Source organism: Diplodia seriata (genome assembly GCF_021436955.1).
Source record: "Diplodia seriata strain FDS-637 chromosome Unknown scaffold_8, whole genome shotgun sequence".
NCBI lineage: Eukaryota > Fungi > Ascomycota > Dothideomycetes > Botryosphaeriales > Botryosphaeriaceae > Diplodia > Diplodia seriata.
Genome location: NW_027117315.1, coordinates 1456835 through 1476005, shown reverse-complemented (window position 1 = coordinate 1476005; position 19171 = coordinate 1456835). Strand labels below are relative to the sequence as shown.

The 19171-nt window shown below is 59.3% G+C and overlaps 6 protein-coding genes across 6 annotated transcripts; 3 read left to right on the top strand and 3 right to left on the bottom strand.

Moving 5' to 3' along the window:
• Window positions 1-383: 383 nt before the first annotated feature.
• On the top strand, window positions 384-2629 carry SLS55_008045 (uncharacterized protein; the record flags this gene model as incomplete). The annotated part of the gene is made up of 3 exons (XM_066779460.1): window positions 384-530; window positions 583-1437; window positions 1493-2629. 3 exons carry the CDS (start codon window positions 384-386, stop codon window positions 2627-2629), a joined length of 2139 nt encoding a protein of 712 aa, XP_066630264.1.
• Window positions 2630-3708: 1079 nt separating this feature from the next.
• Window positions 3709-5277, bottom strand: SLS55_008044 (uncharacterized protein; the record flags this gene model as incomplete). Its single annotated transcript, XM_066779459.1, has 2 exons — window positions 3709-4747; window positions 5111-5277. 2 exons carry the CDS (start codon window positions 5275-5277, stop codon window positions 3709-3711), a joined length of 1206 nt encoding a protein of 401 aa, XP_066630263.1.
• A 2325-nt stretch (window positions 5278-7602) lies between these two features.
• On the bottom strand, window positions 7603-8016 carry SLS55_008043 (uncharacterized protein; the record flags this gene model as incomplete). Its single annotated transcript, XM_066779458.1, has 2 exons — window positions 7603-7978; window positions 8012-8016. 2 exons carry the CDS (start codon window positions 8014-8016, stop codon window positions 7603-7605), a joined length of 381 nt encoding a protein of 126 aa, XP_066630262.1.
• A 1473-nt stretch (window positions 8017-9489) lies between these two features.
• On the top strand, window positions 9490-11603 carry SLS55_008042 (uncharacterized protein; the record flags this gene model as incomplete). The annotated part of the gene is made up of 5 exons (XM_066779457.1): window positions 9490-9538; window positions 9623-9810; window positions 9873-10354; window positions 10405-10856; window positions 10906-11603. The coding sequence occupies 5 exons, from the start codon at window positions 9490-9492 to the stop codon at window positions 11601-11603; spliced, it is 1869 nt and encodes a 622-aa protein (XP_066630261.1).
• Window positions 11604-13194: 1591 nt separating this feature from the next.
• SLS55_008041 (uncharacterized protein) lies at window positions 13195-14326 on the top strand (the record flags this gene model as incomplete). The annotated part of the gene is made up of 2 exons (XM_066779456.1): window positions 13195-13363; window positions 13416-14326. 2 exons carry the CDS (start codon window positions 13195-13197, stop codon window positions 14324-14326), a joined length of 1080 nt encoding a protein of 359 aa, XP_066630260.1.
• A 753-nt stretch (window positions 14327-15079) lies between these two features.
• SLS55_008040 (uncharacterized protein) lies at window positions 15080-17741 on the bottom strand (the record flags this gene model as incomplete). The annotated part of the gene is made up of 5 exons (XM_066779455.1): window positions 15080-15319; window positions 15374-16972; window positions 17028-17059; window positions 17110-17332; window positions 17388-17741. 5 exons carry the CDS (start codon window positions 17739-17741, stop codon window positions 15080-15082), a joined length of 2448 nt encoding a protein of 815 aa, XP_066630259.1.
• Between the last annotated feature and the right edge of the window lie 1430 nt (window positions 17742-19171).

The following is a 19171-nucleotide window of genomic DNA, read 5'->3' as shown; positions in this document are numbered from 1 at the left end:
GCGGGCGGATGGTGCAGAGACGGGGCGATGGCGGGCTGGGGGCGTTGGGGCTCCGGGGCAGCTTTTCTCAGCGGTGATGTGATGGCAGAAGCGTCGAGCAGATGCGACAAAGTCAAGCGGTTCGCTCCGAGGCGCCGGCACCTGGTTGGCTGAATCATCCGCTCTCCAGCACCAGCACACTGCACCACCCACCCCAGCACCCACGCCCACGCCCACACCAGACCGCCCGCCGCCCACGCGCACTCGACGAACCACCCCGGACTCCCGCTGCGCGCCCGCGCCCCTGATCCGGACGGAGCCTCCTGCGCGCTGCTGTTCCGCCTCCGCCCGTCCGCCGGCCACCACAACCACCACACCCACCACCCGCTCCTGGCCCCGTCACCATGTCCGACCACTCGGCCGCCACTATGCAGCAGCGGCGCGACGAGATCCTGGCCAAGAAGGCGAAGCTGGCCGAGCTCAAGCGCCAGCGCGAGATGCGCCAGAAGGAGTTCACCGCCAGCCGCCAGAGCATGTCCGACGCGTCCGATGTACGACCTGCCCGCTGCCCCCGTGTATTGCACTGCTGATGTGTCTTCTCAGCTAGTGTCGCCCACCCCGAGCCGAGCTGACAGCAGACGCGAGCTAGACAACCTGATCCAGAGCTTGGTCGAGGGCCGCCCTGGCTCCGGCGGCCCCAGAGACCCCTCGTCACCCGCCGGCGGCAGGGGCAGCAGGCCTACCTCAGTCGTCAGCGCCGGCCAGCTGTCTAGCATCGCCGGCGAGACCTTCGACAGCACGAGCTCGCCCCCGGCCTCGACTCCGACTACGATGACCGTCCCGCAGACGCTGACCATTGCCCCGCTCACCACCGTCTACGAGTCCCCTTCGACCCCGAAGCCTGAAATCATCACCTACAGCAAGGGTGTGCAGACCACCGAGCCATGGACCCCTCCCCAGCGGCGGACGTCGGTGGCTTCCACATCCGAAGCCGAGCCAGATGGCCCTGACTGGTCCCCATCCAAGGCAAAGAGAGCAAGCAAGCGCATGAGCCGGATGGAGCGCCAGAGGGACGAAGAGCTGCGTCAAAACCTGAGGAAGGAAATCGAAGAGGAGCTGAAGGCTTTGCAGAACGAGGGTGCTGTTGACGACGACGCGGTGGAGCCGAAATTCCCCGCGCGGGCACTGAACGACGAGGAACTCAATGCCGTGACCTCTTCGGACGACTTTTTGGATTTCGTTGAGCGATCCAGCAAGGTCATCGAGCGTGCGCTAGACGAGGAGTACGACCTCCTTGTCGACTACGCATTGGCGGGTGTTGAAGAGGTGGACGACGACGATGATGGCTTCGGCACGGCGAAAGGCAAGAAGGGACGGCGAGTACGCGAGATCACACAATTCTACGACGAGCGGTGGAGCAAGAAGCGGATGATCAGTGATCTTAGCTTCTCGCAAAAGGTGCGGGCCCTCTTGCGTGATTACTGCGTAACATGCCAGCTGACAGAGATTGCAGTTCCCGGAACTGGTGCTGGCCTCCTACACCAAGAACCCCTCGGCACCGCACGATCCCGATGGCCTCATCCAAGTCTGGAATATGCATATGCACGACCGCCCCGAATACATATTCCACGCCCAGTCCGATATCCTCACTGCTCAGTTCTCGCCCTTCCATCCTAATCTCATCATTGGCGGTGCCTACAGCGGCCAGGTCCTTCTTTGGGACACGCGTGCCAAGTCTCAGCCCGTGCAGAAGACGCCTCTCACCGGCTCCGGCCATACGCATCCGGTTTATGCCATTGACATCGTTGGAACGCAAAACGCCAACAACATCATATCGTGCTCCACGGACGGTGTGGTCTGCGGCTGGACGGTTGACATGCTCTCCCAACCGCAGGAGTTCCTGGAACTCATCTCGCCGCCTCCTGCGAAGACGGAGGACATGGCACCTACCTGCATTGCTTTCCCGCAAGCTGATCCCACCTATTTCCTTGCCGGAACGGAGGAAGGCTCCATCTACCCCTGCCACCGTTACGACCGTGCAGGTGCCAAGGCAGGCGTCGACACCCGTGTAGCGTATCGTGGTCACGCCGCTCCCGTCATGTCACTGGACTTCCACCCAGCCCGCGGCCCCATCGATCTGGGTGACCTCGTTCTGTCTTCCAGTGTCGACTGGACCGTCAAGCTCTGGAAGGTGCGCCCGCCGGCGGCCACGGCGACTGTGGCGTCGAGCGGCCCTGGGAGCGCCCCGCAGGCCCAAGCACCGGTGTATGAGTTCGTGCGCGAGGATCTTGTCTATGATGCGCGCTGGTCGCCCGTCAAGCCGGGTGTCTTCGCTTTGGTCGATGGCGCCGGCAGTCTCGAGATCTGGGATGTTAACATTGACGTCGAGGTGCCCGTTGCTAAGACGTCGCCAAGCGACAAGCGTGGCGTCAACTTCATGGCTCGGAGCTTGAACAAGGTCTCGTGGGAAAAGAACGAGGGCAAGCGTCTTGCTACCGGCGGTCTTGACGGCGTCGTCACCGTTTTCGAGGTGGGCGCTGAGCTGGGAGGTCAAGACAATTTGAGGCAGGAGGAGTGGACCGGTGTGAAGAAGTTCGTGCAGAGACTGGACACGGCAGGCGGCGTCGTAACGAATGGAATTGGCAAGTAACATGATGATGAAATGAGGAAGGGAACCAATGGCCCGATATGTATGTGTGACGACGGATTTTAATGCGCTGCTTGTATGGCAATGATGGGGATGCGGGAAACGAATTGTATAGGGAGACAAGCTTTTCCTTCGTTCTTGTTGGGCTTTCTCAATTTAAGGGGCTTTCAGGAGTCTTGGGTCTGGCTGGTTTCACTGGCGGCATACCCCCATCGGTGGCAATTGAATTAGAACGCTTCTTTTACATTACGCCTTGGCCGTCGAGGGGACGTCGGTACGGATGGGCAACCGACGTTCAAATTGAAATGGGACGATCAAGGCTGGAACGACTGGACCGGGATGTGCTTTGAACGTTTCGAAATACTTGCTGAGTCTTTGTGTCTCCTCTTCTCGGAATGACCATGCTAGTGTAATGGCAAAACCCAGACGGTAGTTGCAGAGCCCGTTTCTATATAGTTTGATACACGGGCTACCTGTTTAAGATACCTAATACCTCTTCAGATCCTTTTGTGGTTCTACAAGTTCTTGTTTGCTAAGGAGAGCTGAACATTGAAGAAAAGAGATGACGCATCTACTTGCTGAATCTGGGTGAACAAAACCTGTTTAATCAGCCACATTACATATTATCACCCCATACCTATCCTCGACTCGGAAAAATTCAAGTGCCTTTGCAAATCAACGCCCCAGCTGTTCTAAGCTCCCGTACTGATCCATACACAATAAACAAGACGACAAGCCAACTTTAGCCCTCTTCAAAGTCCTTAACCGGTCTATGCCAGTTCCTATCTCCAACAACACGATCGCTCCTATGCCCCCTCGAACCAGAGAACACCACAGGAACGACTGGCACCACAGCAGGAACGTCTCCGGTCTGCGGCGGCATTCTTATTGTATAAGGTGAACATCGTCATCCTATCAGTCATGGCGTTCGATCAGCAATTTCAGACCATCTCCGTCTTCTACTTTTCCACTGGGGCCACAGACTGGATCCACAAGCACAGTCTCAAACCATAAGCATCGTAAGGCAACGAAGAGGCCATAATCGGGAAACCAAGTTCAGCCCGACTTCATGCCCGTTGACTTCACGCCTCTCCCCTGAGCGCCCTGAAACCCTCTTTTCTCCTGTCCAGCTCCGACAGAATATCCTTCGCCCCCGCTACGTTCGCCTCACCCGCCCTCACCCGCTCCGAGATCGCCTCATCAGTCTCCTTGGTCGCCTCCATTGCCGCGCGCGCCCACGCGCCGCCGCTCTCCGCGTCAGGTCCAACCAAGTGGCTCTCACTGGCAAGACGCTGGGCCGTATTGCGGGCTTCTTCTTGAGCCGCGGCGATCTGATGCCGCAGGTGCGTCGCTATCTGCTGTGCGATGACGCGCTCGTCGTTGGCAGATCGGAGAAGCGCAGGGATAAATGGGAGAGCGGCCGATGGTGGGAGACGGGGCTGCTGCTGCTTTTGACCCACGGATTCTCCATCATCACCACCGGATTGTTGATTAGATCCGGGCAGCGTAGACGGGGCATTGAGCGCCTTGGCAGAAGCAGCTGCGGCGTCCGCGGCCACGACGAGTGAAGTGCGGGCGGCAACGTAGCGCTCGTATAACGCGTCGACTTGCCCCTGGATTGAGTCCGCATCGTCATCAGTCCCGGTGTCCTTATCATCCCGCCGGTCTGGTCTCTGCGGTGTTCCGCTACCACTGAGGATGCTCTCGTCGCCCTCGGGCATCTTCGCAAGCTCAGCCTCAATCCAGGCTATAAGCTCGTCCCGGGCGGCCCGCAACGCTCGCACCTGCGCCTCAACGCCCCGGCTCAAGGCGGAGCTCTCCGTCGACGCCTGAACCACCGCTGCTCTGCGCTGCATCTCGGCGTCTCGATTCTGCTTTGCGAGCAGCAATTCCTTCTTCAAGCGTAGCACGTGCTCCTTGGTTTGGTCTGCGGCGGCGGCGGCTGCGGACGCGGATGCATCGTGACCAGCAGTATTGCCGCCACCCGCGATCTCCGGAGGCGGGACGGGCGCGTCGCCCAGTCTGTCCTTGACCCATTGGCGTAGATCGTCCCTCCGCAACGGGTTGTCGTCGGGTTCGGCGTCTGCGGCCCGGTCCAGGGCGTCCAGTAGGATCTGCAGCCTGGCATGCCGCCGGCGCTGGTGCAGCAGTGAGACATAACTTTGGATATCGTGGCGGGAGCTATTGCCGTGATTTCCACTGCTGTTTCCGACCATCGGTGCGGCGGATGAAGGAAAGAAATCCGTTGCTGGGCCGGTTTGGGCCCCCGCTCGGGCGGCGTGCGCTTCCCGTTGCAGTTCGTTGAGCTCACGGTGCAGGGCGTCCCGACGGCGCTTGGCCAGGGCATGCGCTTGCACGGCTTCCCAGTACTGCTTGCGCAGCCCAGTCAGCTCGGCCGGGGGCGGAGGAGGGGCCACGGAAGCGGAGCGTGTCTGATCATGTTCGGGCAGCAGCGAGGGTGGAGCGCAAGCCAGGGTTAGCGACGTGATTGGCGACGTGGACTCGGCGCCGTGCTGCCGCTCCGTCCTGTGCATCTGCGACTGCAGGTGCTGGGCCAGCGTTTTTCTGATGCGCAGAGTCTCCTGGCGCGCCTGGATGTAGGGGCGCAGGGCCTCCTCAACCTGCGGGAGCGGACACGGCAGAGTGGTCATGGTGAGGCGGCCGTGTTTTGCTTCGTGTGTTGGGAGCCGGAGATGGTGGTGATGATGGCCATGTGAGTAGTGTTCAGCGGTGGCCGGGGATGGCCCGCGGCGAAGGCAATCTATCGCGCATCCGCCTGCGCCTAATGCCAACTCTATTCAGACCCGCATGCCCATCACCACAGCCTTGCGCGTTGGTCCGTCTCCACCGCGAACGGGCTCTGCATGGATCATCGGGCTGCAGATGTTGGCGGATCATCCCGCGCCGCGCCTAAATGCCCCTGCGGCATCGTTGGGCGGGATTCCAGATTGCGGGTAACTGCTCCTCTTCCTCCGAGTCAAAGCATCCAAACACTCAACTCTGGTCACGCTTGCTGGGAAAGAACATTTGATAAGCCTGACTCATGTCCTTCATTACCTCGTGCAAAGGGTATATTGTAGCTGCGTTAACCCCAGCAGCCCAGCCTGGGTTTTGCGCCCAGCACCCACGGCTCCATCGCGACATTGGCTGGGCATGCTGGCCGCATGGCTTGGCGATCGTGGAAACAAGCTCGTGCCCCCCGGCCTCTCAGCTGAGATCACGCCCGTCTCCGCCTCGAAGCCGCGCGGCACACCACCGGGCAGCGGAGCACTGCCTCGCCCCGACTTGCGTTTCATACATTCCCCACACCAAGCCGACCAGAATTCGCTGGATGCAGCATCTCCATTCCTAGCATTCTTCGCTTATCCCCCGGGCGCTCCTCCCTTGTCGTCATATGTATAGCTCAAGCTTATCAATCCTTCCCGCTGCAGCCGCATCGGCCTCCCTCATTATGCGCGCAGCAGGCCGTAGAAGAGAGTCCAGGTGAGCACGAAGCTGCTTAGGCTGCCAAACACCTCGCCGAGCCACAGATCCCCAAAAGGTCGGTAGAAGTAGCTCTTCGGCTGCGCCCCCGCCCTCAGCATGAATATGAGCACCGACACCAATAGGCTGCCAGCGAGGTAGAAAAGAAAGCCGGGGTACGATTCCAGCCCCAATGTGCCAGCGGCGACGCCGAACAGCGATGCGGTTAGATTGCGGATTGTGGAGATGGTCTGACGGGTGTGGCGGCTATGTCAGCGGGCGCACCGTCACAGAGATATGGTGGTGGCGGAGCAGAGGAGGACAAGGAGGGCAGTATGATGCGTACGCGGGCATTATGCTGGACACTGTCCTGCACGATTGGTGCAATTGCGAGCTCGCGTTCGTCATGCATGATGGACGCCGGTGACGTGGAGCTAGCGGGCGGTGGCGGAGGGGAGCGGTGTCGAGGTACAGCAGACTAAGGCGGGGCGGAGGCAGTCAAGGTTGTTCTGTCAAGCGGACGGGTGGCCGCGGGTGCGTGGGAAGCGTAGTCCCGGCCGGGATGGCGGCGACGGACGATCGGCGGGAATGCGCGGGAGGGGCCAGCTCCGAGGTCGGTGCAACCGTCGTGTTCGTGCCCAAGCGCGCTGCAACAGTGGTTAGGTGTGGGCAGGCGTGAGGATGGGTGAGAGCGGGAAGAGCTGAAGTGTGTCCTGTGCGAGGAGCTTCGGGTGCGAGCTCCTGCTAGTTAGTTCCACGACTGACGTCGGCAGATCGCCCGCCGTAATGCCGACCCCGGCAGGCGGGCACAGCGGGCACCACACGAGCAATCAACGCAGGCGAATTGAGAGTGGCGATCTACGTTTTCTTCCGCACGACTGTCGGAGAATTCTACCTAATGTCTAGATATCCCCGATAAGGCTATGGTACCAAAATATCCATGACCTCGTGCTCCGTATTCTCGTGCAATGACTATGGCTCTCACGCCACCTCAGCCAGCCAAAGGGCCGTACTCCTCCAGATACCTGTGACGTGTGAGCCTCGGAACCGTCGGCTTGCGCATGCAGGGCTTACTGCTGTAAATGCTCCGGTAGCTGATAGCCTGGCATGTTGGCTGTCATTTGAAGATACTGCAAGGCCTGGCTGAAGTACTGTGGACTATTGCGACTATACGAGACGTTGCCAAGGCTCATATACGCTTCTGCAGCCTATACGTTCAGGGTCAGCCCACGTTGTACTTGCTTGGCTAGCGGCCTACGGACCTTTTCGAGCAGATCTCCCGTCACACAGCCTTCCGCGTACGCTGCCTGTACGGCTCGTGCAAAATAATCCGATGCAGGCGACAGCACTCCTCGCGCCTCGACATAGTGGGCCGTATGCAAGCGAGCTTCGGAAATCTGCTCTCCAAAGCTGCCCCTACTGCTCCCAGAAGAGCCACGCTCGTCCGCGTGGATCTTCGCTAAGGACGGCTGAGCTCGATGAAGCCAATACTGGCCCAATCCTGACACGAACCATTAGAAACCCATCTGAAGTACCACCAGGAATGACTTGCCTCTTAGGGCGGCTGTGCTATTCGGCTTTTTCTCCAGTATAGCCAGCCACTGGGTCTGGCACCAGTTCGTAATGTCCGTCACGCTGCCGTTGTCTGCGTCGGCAAACCCAAGGTCCTGCAGCACCGTAACGAAGTAGGCCCAGTCTCCTGTTGGTAGCGACTGCATAGAGCTAACTGCCGTGACAATGCTCCTTGCCGACTGTAGGTAGTTCTGCCAGGCGTGCGGGTGCGAGTGAAGAGCAGCCTCAATCTGCGTTACAGCGGACTTGCATTGAGCCAGGCGTGGGTCACCCATGTTGTCGAGCTTCGAAATGATGCCTTCTTCAAAATCGGTGCTCCTGGGAGTAGAAGGTGGACTTAAAAACTGGAACGACATGGCCACCGGCGGTTCGATATAAAAGCTTGCACCGTCCCCCAGAGCGGCAAATGCGACTCTGTCGTTAGTGAAAGAGGCAAATAGAGTAAGCAGCTCGGGCGTGTGATGGATCGGTGCAGAAGAGCGAATGGTGTAGAGAAGAAGCCGATTCTGACAAGCAGCATGGGAGAAAGAGGGCGGACAGGCGTGTTCGGGCGGTATATGAAAGTCCCTCAGACGTGACGAGCCTGGGCGTGTGTTGATTGACAAGCAGATGACCATGTCGTGGGGCTGCCCGGGCTCGTTTCGATAGGTGAAATTGGCATAGCGTTCCAGGATCTGCGGCAGCCTGCCCTCGACTGCCGCGGCGGAAGCATATGTCGACGGGAGCTACCTACCGTTTGGGCCAACTGTGAGCCGCAGAGTCCGGAGCGATGGCAACGGCGTCATCGTGAAATTTAGGGCTGACCATCGGCGGCGCCGTGTGGCGATTCCAGAGAGCTCCGGGACATGGCAGAAGTGCGGGCAGCGTCGATGGAGAGGACCTCGTCCTGCCTAGCCTGCGATGCTTGGCGGAGGTGCCAAGGCCGCGGCCCATTTGCATATGGCTACGTGAACGATGCTCTGCTGGGCGTCTGGCAGTCCCGCACCGGACAGTCTGGTCAACGGGGCGGAGCAGCATCCGGGCAGACGTGGATTCAGGGGGCTATGTCGTCCTTGGTCTGCCCGGTGCTGCCGGGCTGCGGGCTGGGGATGAAGTCTGCCACGGCGAGTTTACGCAAGCCCGCCGCCGCACCGCAGGCTGAAGCGCAGCAGAAGCCGTGCCGGGCGGAGGCAGAGTAAGCGGAACGGACACACGGGTTGGCGTCTACGGCGGAGAGCAAGAGCTGGCGGGGAGGGCAGCGGCAGGGCTGCCGATTTGACGGCCGATGCGGACCGGCAGCCACGGCATCACGCAGTGAGTTGCGGTCAGGAGCAGGGCAGCATGCTCTCAGGGCCACAGTCAGGGATTTGTCAGACGGGCCGCGCAGTGGTGGTTCGGAGGTGAGGCGCTCGGCAGCGCTGACGAAGAGGAGCAGGGCGGAAGAGCGCGGCCCCTGCTCCCAGGCTTCCCGTCCAGATGGGGCTGGTTTCGCTTGGCTCGCTCGGGGCGGCGGTGCTGCCATCGCATTCGCCCTGCCCGCCCGCATTCAGGTGCGCTGCATAACGGATGCGCGCTCGGCGGCTCGCGAAGGGGCCCGCGCCCGCCGCGTGGAATGAGGACGCCCTCCGCGCTCTCGAGCTTCCTCCCCTGATGCGCCGCTTGCGCGCTCGAAACACCGCCGCGCCAACACCTGCAGCTGCTGCGCTCCCAATGGTCTGAATCAGCATGCGCCGCGTCTGAGCCAAACATCCCGCCGCACGACGTCACGCGCCCAACACCAACCTCTCCGTCCACCAACAACATCTCCCCACTGCCGCCGCTCCGCTAAGCATGCCCGGCGGCTGTTCGCCATGGAAAACATCATATACGAAGACTCGCCTCTAGCGGCGTACCTCGAGGGTGCGTCAGCCTGCGCTTCCACGCCTGCGATTTGCGTCATGTCTGAAGAAGAGTCACAGCGGCCGAGGCTAACGCTCGCCGTAGGAGAGGGCACCGGTGAGCCTGGCTGGGTGGCGTCCGTGGACGACGACCGCAAGAGCGACAAGAGCCAGGAGACCTCCTTTGCCCCCCGCGGGCCCTCCAGCCTCCAGTCCAAACTGCGGAAGAAGCTGCCGCGCCCGCTGAAGCTGCCTCAGCGCGGCTCCGTCCATCGCCTCCAGAATGCCTACTCTGTAAGCCGCCCTCACCGCTTGCCGCCCGCCCTGCGCATCCAGCACGCTGACATGTAGCCCAGCGCGCCGTCAATTCCCGGCTAGGCAGCGCCGACAACACCCGTTTCCTCGAGCATTTCCGCTTCACCATCGTATCCTCGCAACTCCTCAGCGAGAACTCCGGCCAAACAGCGTTCAAGGTTCCGTCCGGGCCCGCAGATGGCTCCGCCCAGACGGTCGAGTATAAGGGCGGCTCCATCAATGTGACGGGGGCCGCAGCTACGGGCGTGGGGGCTTTTTTCGTTGTATCGTTGCTTCACTGGGCCCGAGAGTCCAAGCAGGGCGGTTTTAACAAGGGAAGGCTCCTGGTCGTGGTCATGGCCACTGCCGTCGGTCTGACAGTTGCATATGCGCATGCAAGGCGCCAGTGGCTGCAGAATCTCAGACACCGCGCCGTTGCCGCTGCCTCCGCGGTAGTGTCCAACCTGCAAGCTCTCGATACCTCTGTCTCTTCGGCCGTGATGCTGGTCCAGGAAGTCGAGCTAGTGTCCCGGGGCTACCGACTGTAAGCCGCGCAGTTTGCCTCCCCGTGACTCAACGCTGATGTCCATTCAGAAGCACTCCCATGCCACCAATCACCAGGCTGGATGACAAGAGCCAGATCAAGCGGTGTGTGCGTTTGCGACGTAGTCTGCGCAGCACATTCGCCGCCACCCTCCCTGCGTTCGCTGATGAGTGCGCCACCCTGCGCGTTTTAGTGGAGCCAGATGATCTTGAAAGATACCTCGATGTATACGACATCACTTCGCAGGACATGCAGGAGGCGGCACTGGGGTATTCCGAGGATGAGTTTGAAGACGGCGAGAGCCTCAAAGCCCTGCGCATCTGGCAGTACCGTTTGGTTACCCTGCGCAGGATTTTCTTATGCTCGCTGCTCGCCCTCGAAGCGGACGGGGACAGCGAAGACTTCGCGCGCTGGCGCCCGGCCATCAATGCCATGGAACGTCTTACCGAGCTGTCCGGGAAGTGGTGTGAGAAACTGACGCGCATTCTGGGAGAAGAAGAACGTAAGCTCATGTTGTCTCTGTCAAGCCGTCAGTGGGCTGATTGTTATAGAATTTGCCTTGCCTTCGCCGCAGCCGAAAGCACCTTCCACGCCAGGGAAGGAGAAGATTCGGGCTTCGGTTCGGCAGATGAGCGCGCTGTCACAGGGTATCCGAGGCTTGCAGGCAAAGATGCAGATCCTCCGCGAGGAATCCAGCAAGAGCTTGGAGGAATCAGTCGAGGTGACGGAGCTCGGCTCGACTTTGATGTCGCAGTACGACTCAATCGGGGCCGATCTCAAAAACCTTGTGCAAGCTTGGGAGGCAGGTAAGACGTCCTTGGCCCTGAACATCGACAGGCAAGAGCGCCGCATCTCGCAAGCATCCAGCGGCGGCCTACGCTCGCCGGTGCCCAGCCTGGGCGGGCTCACGGCTGTGGACGAGATGGGAAGTCCTAGCGACGCTCTCCGGGCGCTCAACGGCGACTTGCCGCTCTCGAACAACCGAAACTCGGGGTCTTCAGCTGCATCCAACAGCGGATCGGACGAGGAGATATTCGAGGCCATCGCCATGCCTCGCACTCGCATGTCGATGACGCGGGAAGAACGTATGGCCAAGATCCAGGAAGATCGGGTTCGCCAGGTGTCTCTCCGGGAACAACGCGACGCGAACACCAGCATGCTGCGGGAGCTGGAGTCGGTCATCAGCCTAAGACCGGGACAGAAGAAGCCGCGTCCGGCGACGTACGGCGGAAGGGTATCGTCCTATTGAGCCTCCCGAACGTGCACGACTTATATTTTCGCATTTGCATAGATCTGGCGTTTGTGCGGCGCGCAACGATACAATCCGGCGTTCCTCGGGATACACCAGCGGTGAGGTAATCTTGGAAGCGACACGAGGAGATAATGTCAAAAGCAAGGCCGCATGCGGGACGGGCGTTTTCGGATTTGGATGATTATTTCAGTTGGGGCGGAGACCTCTTGCGTTGCGCTCGCGCATACACACAGCCATTTTCCATTCCTTATTTTCTATTTTGCACGGAGCGGAGGGCGTCTTACATACGGCACGGCTTTGGTGTGCACAACACGCGATACCCCAGCACCGGGACGCCTGCAGTGCGTTCGGTAACACGGCGTCAGCTGATTGGCATAGATTTAGTTACGAATAGACGACTAGTAGGGCTCGGGGACGGGCTCGAAAGTCAATAGAGCGTTTTGGCAAGCCGAAGGATGTTCCAGGCAAGGGGCGGCCTCGGTGGGGGCGGACATGCTCGCTGATGAAGTTGTTGGAGGTGAAGCTGACGAATGGGCTAAATATAACGCCGACGTGGGTGTGGCAGGATCTGCTGGATCTGCACTGGCTGCAGGAAGTGGGGAGACGGGGTCCAGCGTGGCTTGGGATCAATGAGAACATGAGTGTGTCAGAACCTTAAACTCGCCTCGTCGCGCCACCACCGCCGTCCACATCGACAACCGCCCCGCGAATCAAGAAAGACCCCCGTTTGTGACCCGTGCAAATCGAGGACTACATAGCGTCCCACCTGCTTCGTCGGTCGCTTGTGCATCCGACCCATCGATAAGGAGCGGGTGCAACGTAGCGCATCTCCTGCTATCTCCGGCTCGGATTAATCATCTTCGTAAAAGAGACGACGGAATCTGCCCTTCGACGCATGGCCCTACGACACATGGCCAACCTCAAGCCGGCAAAACGCCCCCGCTCCGGGAGCCATGGCGCCGCCATGCCTATCTTCCCACTGCACGTCTGGCTTGGCTGATGCAACTCGATCGCCCTTTTTTTTTTTTTTCGCCGTCCACCGTCGAACGTTCGATGAACTTCTCAGACCAACGGAAATAAGCCCGTCCCAATGACAAGTCAAGCCGCACAGACGCGATCTTGCCTGCAGCACCGTTTCAGCTTCTGCGTCTTTTGCTGCGCGAAAAGCGCGGGCTTCGGAGGGTCTGGTCGCGGCCGAGAGCTCCGGCAGAGAGATCGATCGGCGCCTGCTGGACCTGCTGTCAGTCGACTTGCAAGCCCTTGGTGTCGGGTCGGACTCTCAGGATCGGATCCGGAGCGGCAGGACCCTAGCGCCCCGAAAGCTTGAGCCCATGAGCCCCCTCCAGAGCCCACTTCCGCTCCAAGTTGCCGACCTAGCGCCGCTGTTAGGAGTTAACGTCGTAGCCATTGCTAATGCCACTCAAGTCTCGTTCCCCTTGCGCTAGAGTCCCGCCGAGCTGCTGAAAACATATAAACCATCTGCTACGCCCTCTTCCGCTGCCTCTTCCACCAAAAGCTCTCGCCCTGCCCTACCGCTCGATATCCTCTGCATCCCAATTTCAGTCCTCTGTATCTCTCTATTCCCAACATGTCCACCGACTACAAGTTCGAGGGCTGGTGCGGCCTGAGCCCCGAGGCCGTCGAGGGCAAGATGGTCTGGCAGCAGTACGAGCCCAAGCCCTTCACCGAGGATGACGTCGACATCAAAATTCAGGCCTGCGGTATCTGCGGCTCTGACATCCACACCCTTCGCTCCGGTACCTACCTCCCCATCCCTCCCTTCTCTATCCACTCTAACTCCCTTCACAGGCTGGGGCGCCACTCCCTACCCCTGCGTGGTTGGCCACGAGATCATCGGCCGCGCCGTGCGTGTCGGCAAGAACGTCACCCACGTCAAGGAAGGCGACCGCGTTGGTGTCGGCGCCCAGGCCTCGTCCTGCCTGAAGCCCGACTGCGCCGCCTGCGCCGACGGCGAGGAGAACCACTGCTCGTCCATGGTTGGCACCTATGCCGCCAAGTACCCGGACGGCAGCAAGAGCTATGGTGGCTACGCCGACTACAACCGTACTCCCGGCCACTTCGTGCTTAAGATCCCCGATAGCATCTCCACCAAGGACGCCGCTCCCATGATGTGCGCCGGCATTACTCTGTACAGCCCATTGAAGCGCGAGGGTTGCGGCCCCGGCAAGAGGGTCGGTATCGTCGGCCTGGGCGGCCTCGGCCACTTCGGCGTGCTGTTCGCCAAGGCCCTGGGCGCCGACAAGGTCGTTGTTATCTCGCGCACCGGTGCCAAGAAGCAGGACGCCCTCGAGATGGGCGCCGACGACTTCATCGCCACCGACGAGGACCCAGAGTGGGCCTCGAAGCATACCAATACCCTCGACATCATCGTCTCCACCGTCTCCTCGCCCAAGATGCCGCTGATGGGCTACCTCAGCCTACTGCGCTATAAGGGCACCTTCATCCAGGTCGGCGCCCCCGAGGACGCCATGCCCCAGATCAACGCGTTTGCCCTCATCGCCAAGCGCTGCAAGCTCGGCGGCTCGCTCATCGGCGCCCCCGGCGAGATCAAGGAGATGCTGGACCTCGCCGCCGAGAAGAAACTCAAGCCTTGGATCCAGGAGCGTTCAATTAAGGATGCCAATCAGGCCGTCGTCGACATGGAGGACGGCAAGGCTAGGTACAGGTACGTCCTGATTAATGAGAAGCACGCCGAGTAAAAGGCTGCGTATGTGTTGTTGTGTGTACAAAAGATGGACTTTCGGAGTTGGTTCTTGTAAGAGGGGGTCCGATGGCTTAAATTAGACAAGGATAGACTAGTGAGTAATGATAACGAGCGAAACGATGTACTATAAAGAAAATCGGTCCGGCTAAGCCGTGGAGACGCGTGCATGGGTTAACACGCTTTGCTGCTGCAATAGCTCCGCTTAAGAGTTTCGACGCCCTTTTCCCTACATTCTTCGCGCATAATATGGGTCCGTCAAACAGCAGTACACGAAATCGACTAGGTGGAGTAGAGACGTTTGTTTGGTATGGATACATGAGTAACAGCCACCTTCTCCAGTGGCACAACGGGAATCATCTCGGTTCACAGAACGAAAGAGAAAAACATGATCTTCAGGTATCTCCCCACTTTTTCTCCATTCCACACGAATTTCCTTTTGACTACCGGAGAAATGGCAAACCTATGAATACCACAGAAAGAGTATCGGGAGTTAATGGAAGATGTTCGCCTTTCTCGCCTGGCAGAGCGCTATTCCTCGATCAAGAGACGTAGCCAGTAACCGGGTGCATCATAGAAGCAATCGGAATATACTCCAGGAGCCTTTTCTTCCCATCCAGTCTCAATGAAAGACAGCACACCCATCCATGACCGTCCGCGCAGCACGCTCGCTGTGGTGCAAATGGTCGTCGCCAAACCGCCCAGCGAAAGAAAGCAATAAGATGTCCAAGCAATGTTCGCCCCGAGGTATCTACATCATCGAATTCCTCTCCGGTGTGCCGTTGCCCATGAAAACGCTTCCACCACCCATGAATGCAGGATTGACCGGTTGCTGTTGTTGTGGTTGCGAAACTGTCGGCGATTGCTGCTGCGGTTGTTGCTGTTGCTGTGGCATCGCGCTTGCATCGGACATTAGATCCGGCATACCCATTGGCCACATAGGGTTTGAGGGGTCCATGGCGGTGCCCTGGACATAGGAGTCCCAAGCGTCCTATCGAGTATTAGTCTATGTGGTAAAAGCTGGCAATGCTCTCACTCTGCTTACCCAGTCAAGGTTAGTAGAGGGTACGTCCATGCCCTGCAGCGGCATATTCGATGTACCAAACATTTGCGAGAAGGGGCTCGCCGCGGAAATAGGACCAGTATTCTCAGCACTAGATGAAGGGCCAGTGTACTGTGGGGTGAGTCCAGTACCGGATGAGACTGCAGGGAGAGGGTCGTTTAAGATGTTGCCCATGGAAGCGGGGAAGGAGGGCCTGTTGTCGAACATGTTCGAGCTGTTTGGAGTCAGTGCGCCAGTACTGAGCATCCCAAGAGTCATTGCAGCCGAGTGCTCAGGCGCAACGTTCGCATCATCCTGGATGTTGGCAGTAGCGGGATATGCTGCAGCCGCCGCAGCGAAGTTCTGCGCTCGCGATGATTGGTTCGATTTAAGCGTGTTGACCATAACAATAAGAGCTGTGTGGGCTTTGTACGCCTCCATAGAGCCGTTCTGGAGTTCTCCCCAAATAGGGATCGCGCGCTCGACCGCTGCGAACATCTCGTCTCTCCGGTTATGGGTCCAGCCGTAAAGATCACCGGCGGTTGAACGGCCTGCACGGTCGGCCTCCGATATGTGATAGAGGTCAAGAGCAACGACCATTGCTGCCACAAGGAAGTCGTTCATTGTCAGAGACGTGATGAACCACTTCACGGTCCGCAGACGACCATTTGGTTGGGATTCACGATGAATCGTAGCCTGATGCCTGAGCATTGCCATTGATGCATCGATGCAGGTACGGCGGGAGTAGGCATATCTGGCGTTCTCGCGAGAGGGGCCTAGGAATTTCTTGTGAAGCACAATCTGCGACTTCAGATAGAGGAGTTCAAGGCTGAATCGCTGCATGATCAATGTCGCCGGATCCCTTGCCGACTCCTCCATTGACCGCAGTTGAAGATGAGGCGGAGTGTCCGCATGGATCTCACGCAGTCGTTGATCAAGCTTGGTTATGCCGTCATAAGAGGTACAGCTCAAGACTTGAGATTTTTCTACCACTTCCGAGAAACCGTAGACAAGACGGGATTTCGCAATCATGTATGAGCAGGGGGTTGCTTCAGTCATTGGCCTTGACGGCGGAAGTGACTTCATCTCCTCGTAAAGCTCATCGTCGTAAATGTTCCGTGGGAGCTCAGCGCTGGTATCAGTAGCCCTGATCATGGGCGGCTGTCCCATCTGGTGGGAGAACAGAAGATCCATTTTCCGTACGACGCACCAGACGCGGCGGCGCATTTCGCCGTTGAAAGGCGATAGCGCCCTGTAAGGCGCAGGATCTCTGTGGTAGCCCATACGCATGGCCAAACGAACGATGATTGTCCAGCTGACCAGCACACCCACCTCGGCATCCCTGCTGCGGGCGTACTCGGCCTGCACGTGGAGAATGAGCGTTTCCAGCGTATTCGCCACGGGAGTTGTGATGTCGGCTCTCAGTAGACATTGTGCACAACGTCGCCTGTACTCGCTGGACATGTCCCAAGACTTTCCGCGATATTCAGGGGGTTCATCTCCTGCGCGATGGTAAGACTGTAGGGCGATACACATCATAGCATAAGCCATGCCGAGCCAGATGACCGGGGTCTCATCGGGATTTAACCAATGTTGGTCGTACTTATTCGGGTGTCAGCAAGGTCACGAGCTCAGCGGACTGGTCTGGGAAACCAACCTGTTTCTGGAAGGTAGGTCCATGAATGATGTCTTTGAGAGTCAGCACCGGGCCTGCTAGCGCATGGGATGGTAGCACTTACGAAAGCCAGGATCGTACACGTTGAAATACCGGGTGATTAGCAGGTCCGCGACCACTTTCGCGGGAAACGCTGCCATCAATTCTGCCCTTTCAGCGGGCTGCACCGAGCCAAACAAGAATGCAGTGCCGGGGCTTATATCATCCGTATACGCGGTCTGATGCCTGCGCAACTGCTCCTCGTACTGCTTCTTGTGGTCGTTGAAGTAGGTTTTCACCTCGGCAATCTGCACGCAAGCTGAGCTACAGTACCATGGTTGCCGGGGCCGGATTGCGACGTACCTCGCCCAGGATGGCGTACCAATGGGCTTCGGATGCAAATATCGTCTTGTTGTTGTCCACCTTCATGACTCCAATGGACTTAGCTACCTGTTCAACGTCGCTGTCTTCGTGAACCGTACCCCCTTGCTCTTCTTTGATCGGTTCGGGCGCATCCACGTCGATGGCTTGGTCCATGGTGGTGCTGCTGCCACTAATGCTGCCTTGGTGGCTCTGGGGGTTAGAAGACGCGTTCATGTTGGCAATGGCGGCGGCGGCAGCAGCCGGGCCAGCCGACTGCGATCCATTCGTCATCAGGGACAGAACCAAGCCTTCCAGGCGGTCGATGCGATTTTGCATGTCGTCGGGAGAGGTCATGGCGCTGTGAGTGGATGAGTTTTTCTTGCGGCTCCCAGGAGTTGCGTATGTGCAGGAGGCATTATCACCTCGCTTGGTGCAGTTGTCGCAAGGGTGCCCGCGGTTGCACTTGAGCCTGGTGAAGGTTATCAGCGATGGTTCTAGTCGGCAGCCTTGGGGGAGACTCACTTCCTGTGCCTGCAGGGTGCACATGAGAGGGGCACCCTATTCCTCTTACGAACAACGCGAAACTGGCCATCTGGAGACTGTCCAGAATTGGACGAGTTTGCAGAGGGAGGGGTGGGCGTCATGGCGAATGATGTACGTACGACCGGAGGAAACGGAATTGTCGGGCATCCAAAGCCCGAGGAGAGAGGTGCGTGATTACACGCGCGAGTCGGTCAACGACCCAAGCAATGTGCTCTGCAGAGCTGGGCCGAGAGCTCAGACTGGTCGTAGGGCGTGACAAATTCGGATGAGGAATGCCAATGCCCAGCGGAAGTGGGCTTGATGCTGGTGGGATTGGCCGAGATTGGTAAGGCGATTGGTCGCGCAAAAGCGGAGTTGAGCACGGAGATGGCTTAACTCCAGCTCCCTTAAGTAGACAGTCGCAGGAGGGGACGCGTCAGGGAGACTGCCTGATATGCACCCAGCCCCTCGACAGCCAGCTTCCTGACGGTGTCCCAGCACGGCAACACCGTTGTTTCCGGGCGGGCGGTGGTGCGACCTGGGGCCGCAACAGTATGTCCTGTGCAGAGGAGAGGATCTAGAGTGCCGCTGACCGTTTTCGAGGCAGAACGATTCGTAGGAGGCAGCTGTCGAGTGTCGGTCGAGTGGTGGCTTAACGCCGCGGTAACTCCAGGCGGGCGCGGGACGCGGTGGGCGGGGCTTGCCGTCTGTCCAGGTCCAGGAGCACTCAGTCAGCCTCTGCGACTGGCAGGATCGGGGTAGAGGGGGAGGCGGGTTGAAATAGTGCTGCGCCCTCGCTCTGGGCCAGCACAATGCACCCCAACGCGGCTGCGCTCACCTCGACGATACTCCGATAAGGCGGGAGGACGGGCGCGCGGACGCTCGCGGCGGACTGGCGGCGCTGGAGAGGGCGACTGGCAGGCGCAGCGGGGTGGACTGGTGGAGAGGAGGTGCCGATGATGGTGGATGATGGAAGCAGGCACTCCAGCGGCGTGCCGTCTGCTATCTTCACAGCAAGCGGCCGCGCCAAGACTAGGTCAGTCGTCTACCCTGCTCCTTCGAGCGCCAAACGGCTCACTGTCTTCGCGCAGCTGTGACTCACAGGCCTCTACGGACATGCGCTGCACATGCACAGCCTTCGAGCGCTCCCTCGACCCTCACAGCGCTAATCTCCTAACTCCGCGACGAGCTTTTCGCACATGCCATCGCCCTGCCACTGCCTGGGCCTCAACTCCATCTCCTTCGCGCGTCCAACGCTTCGA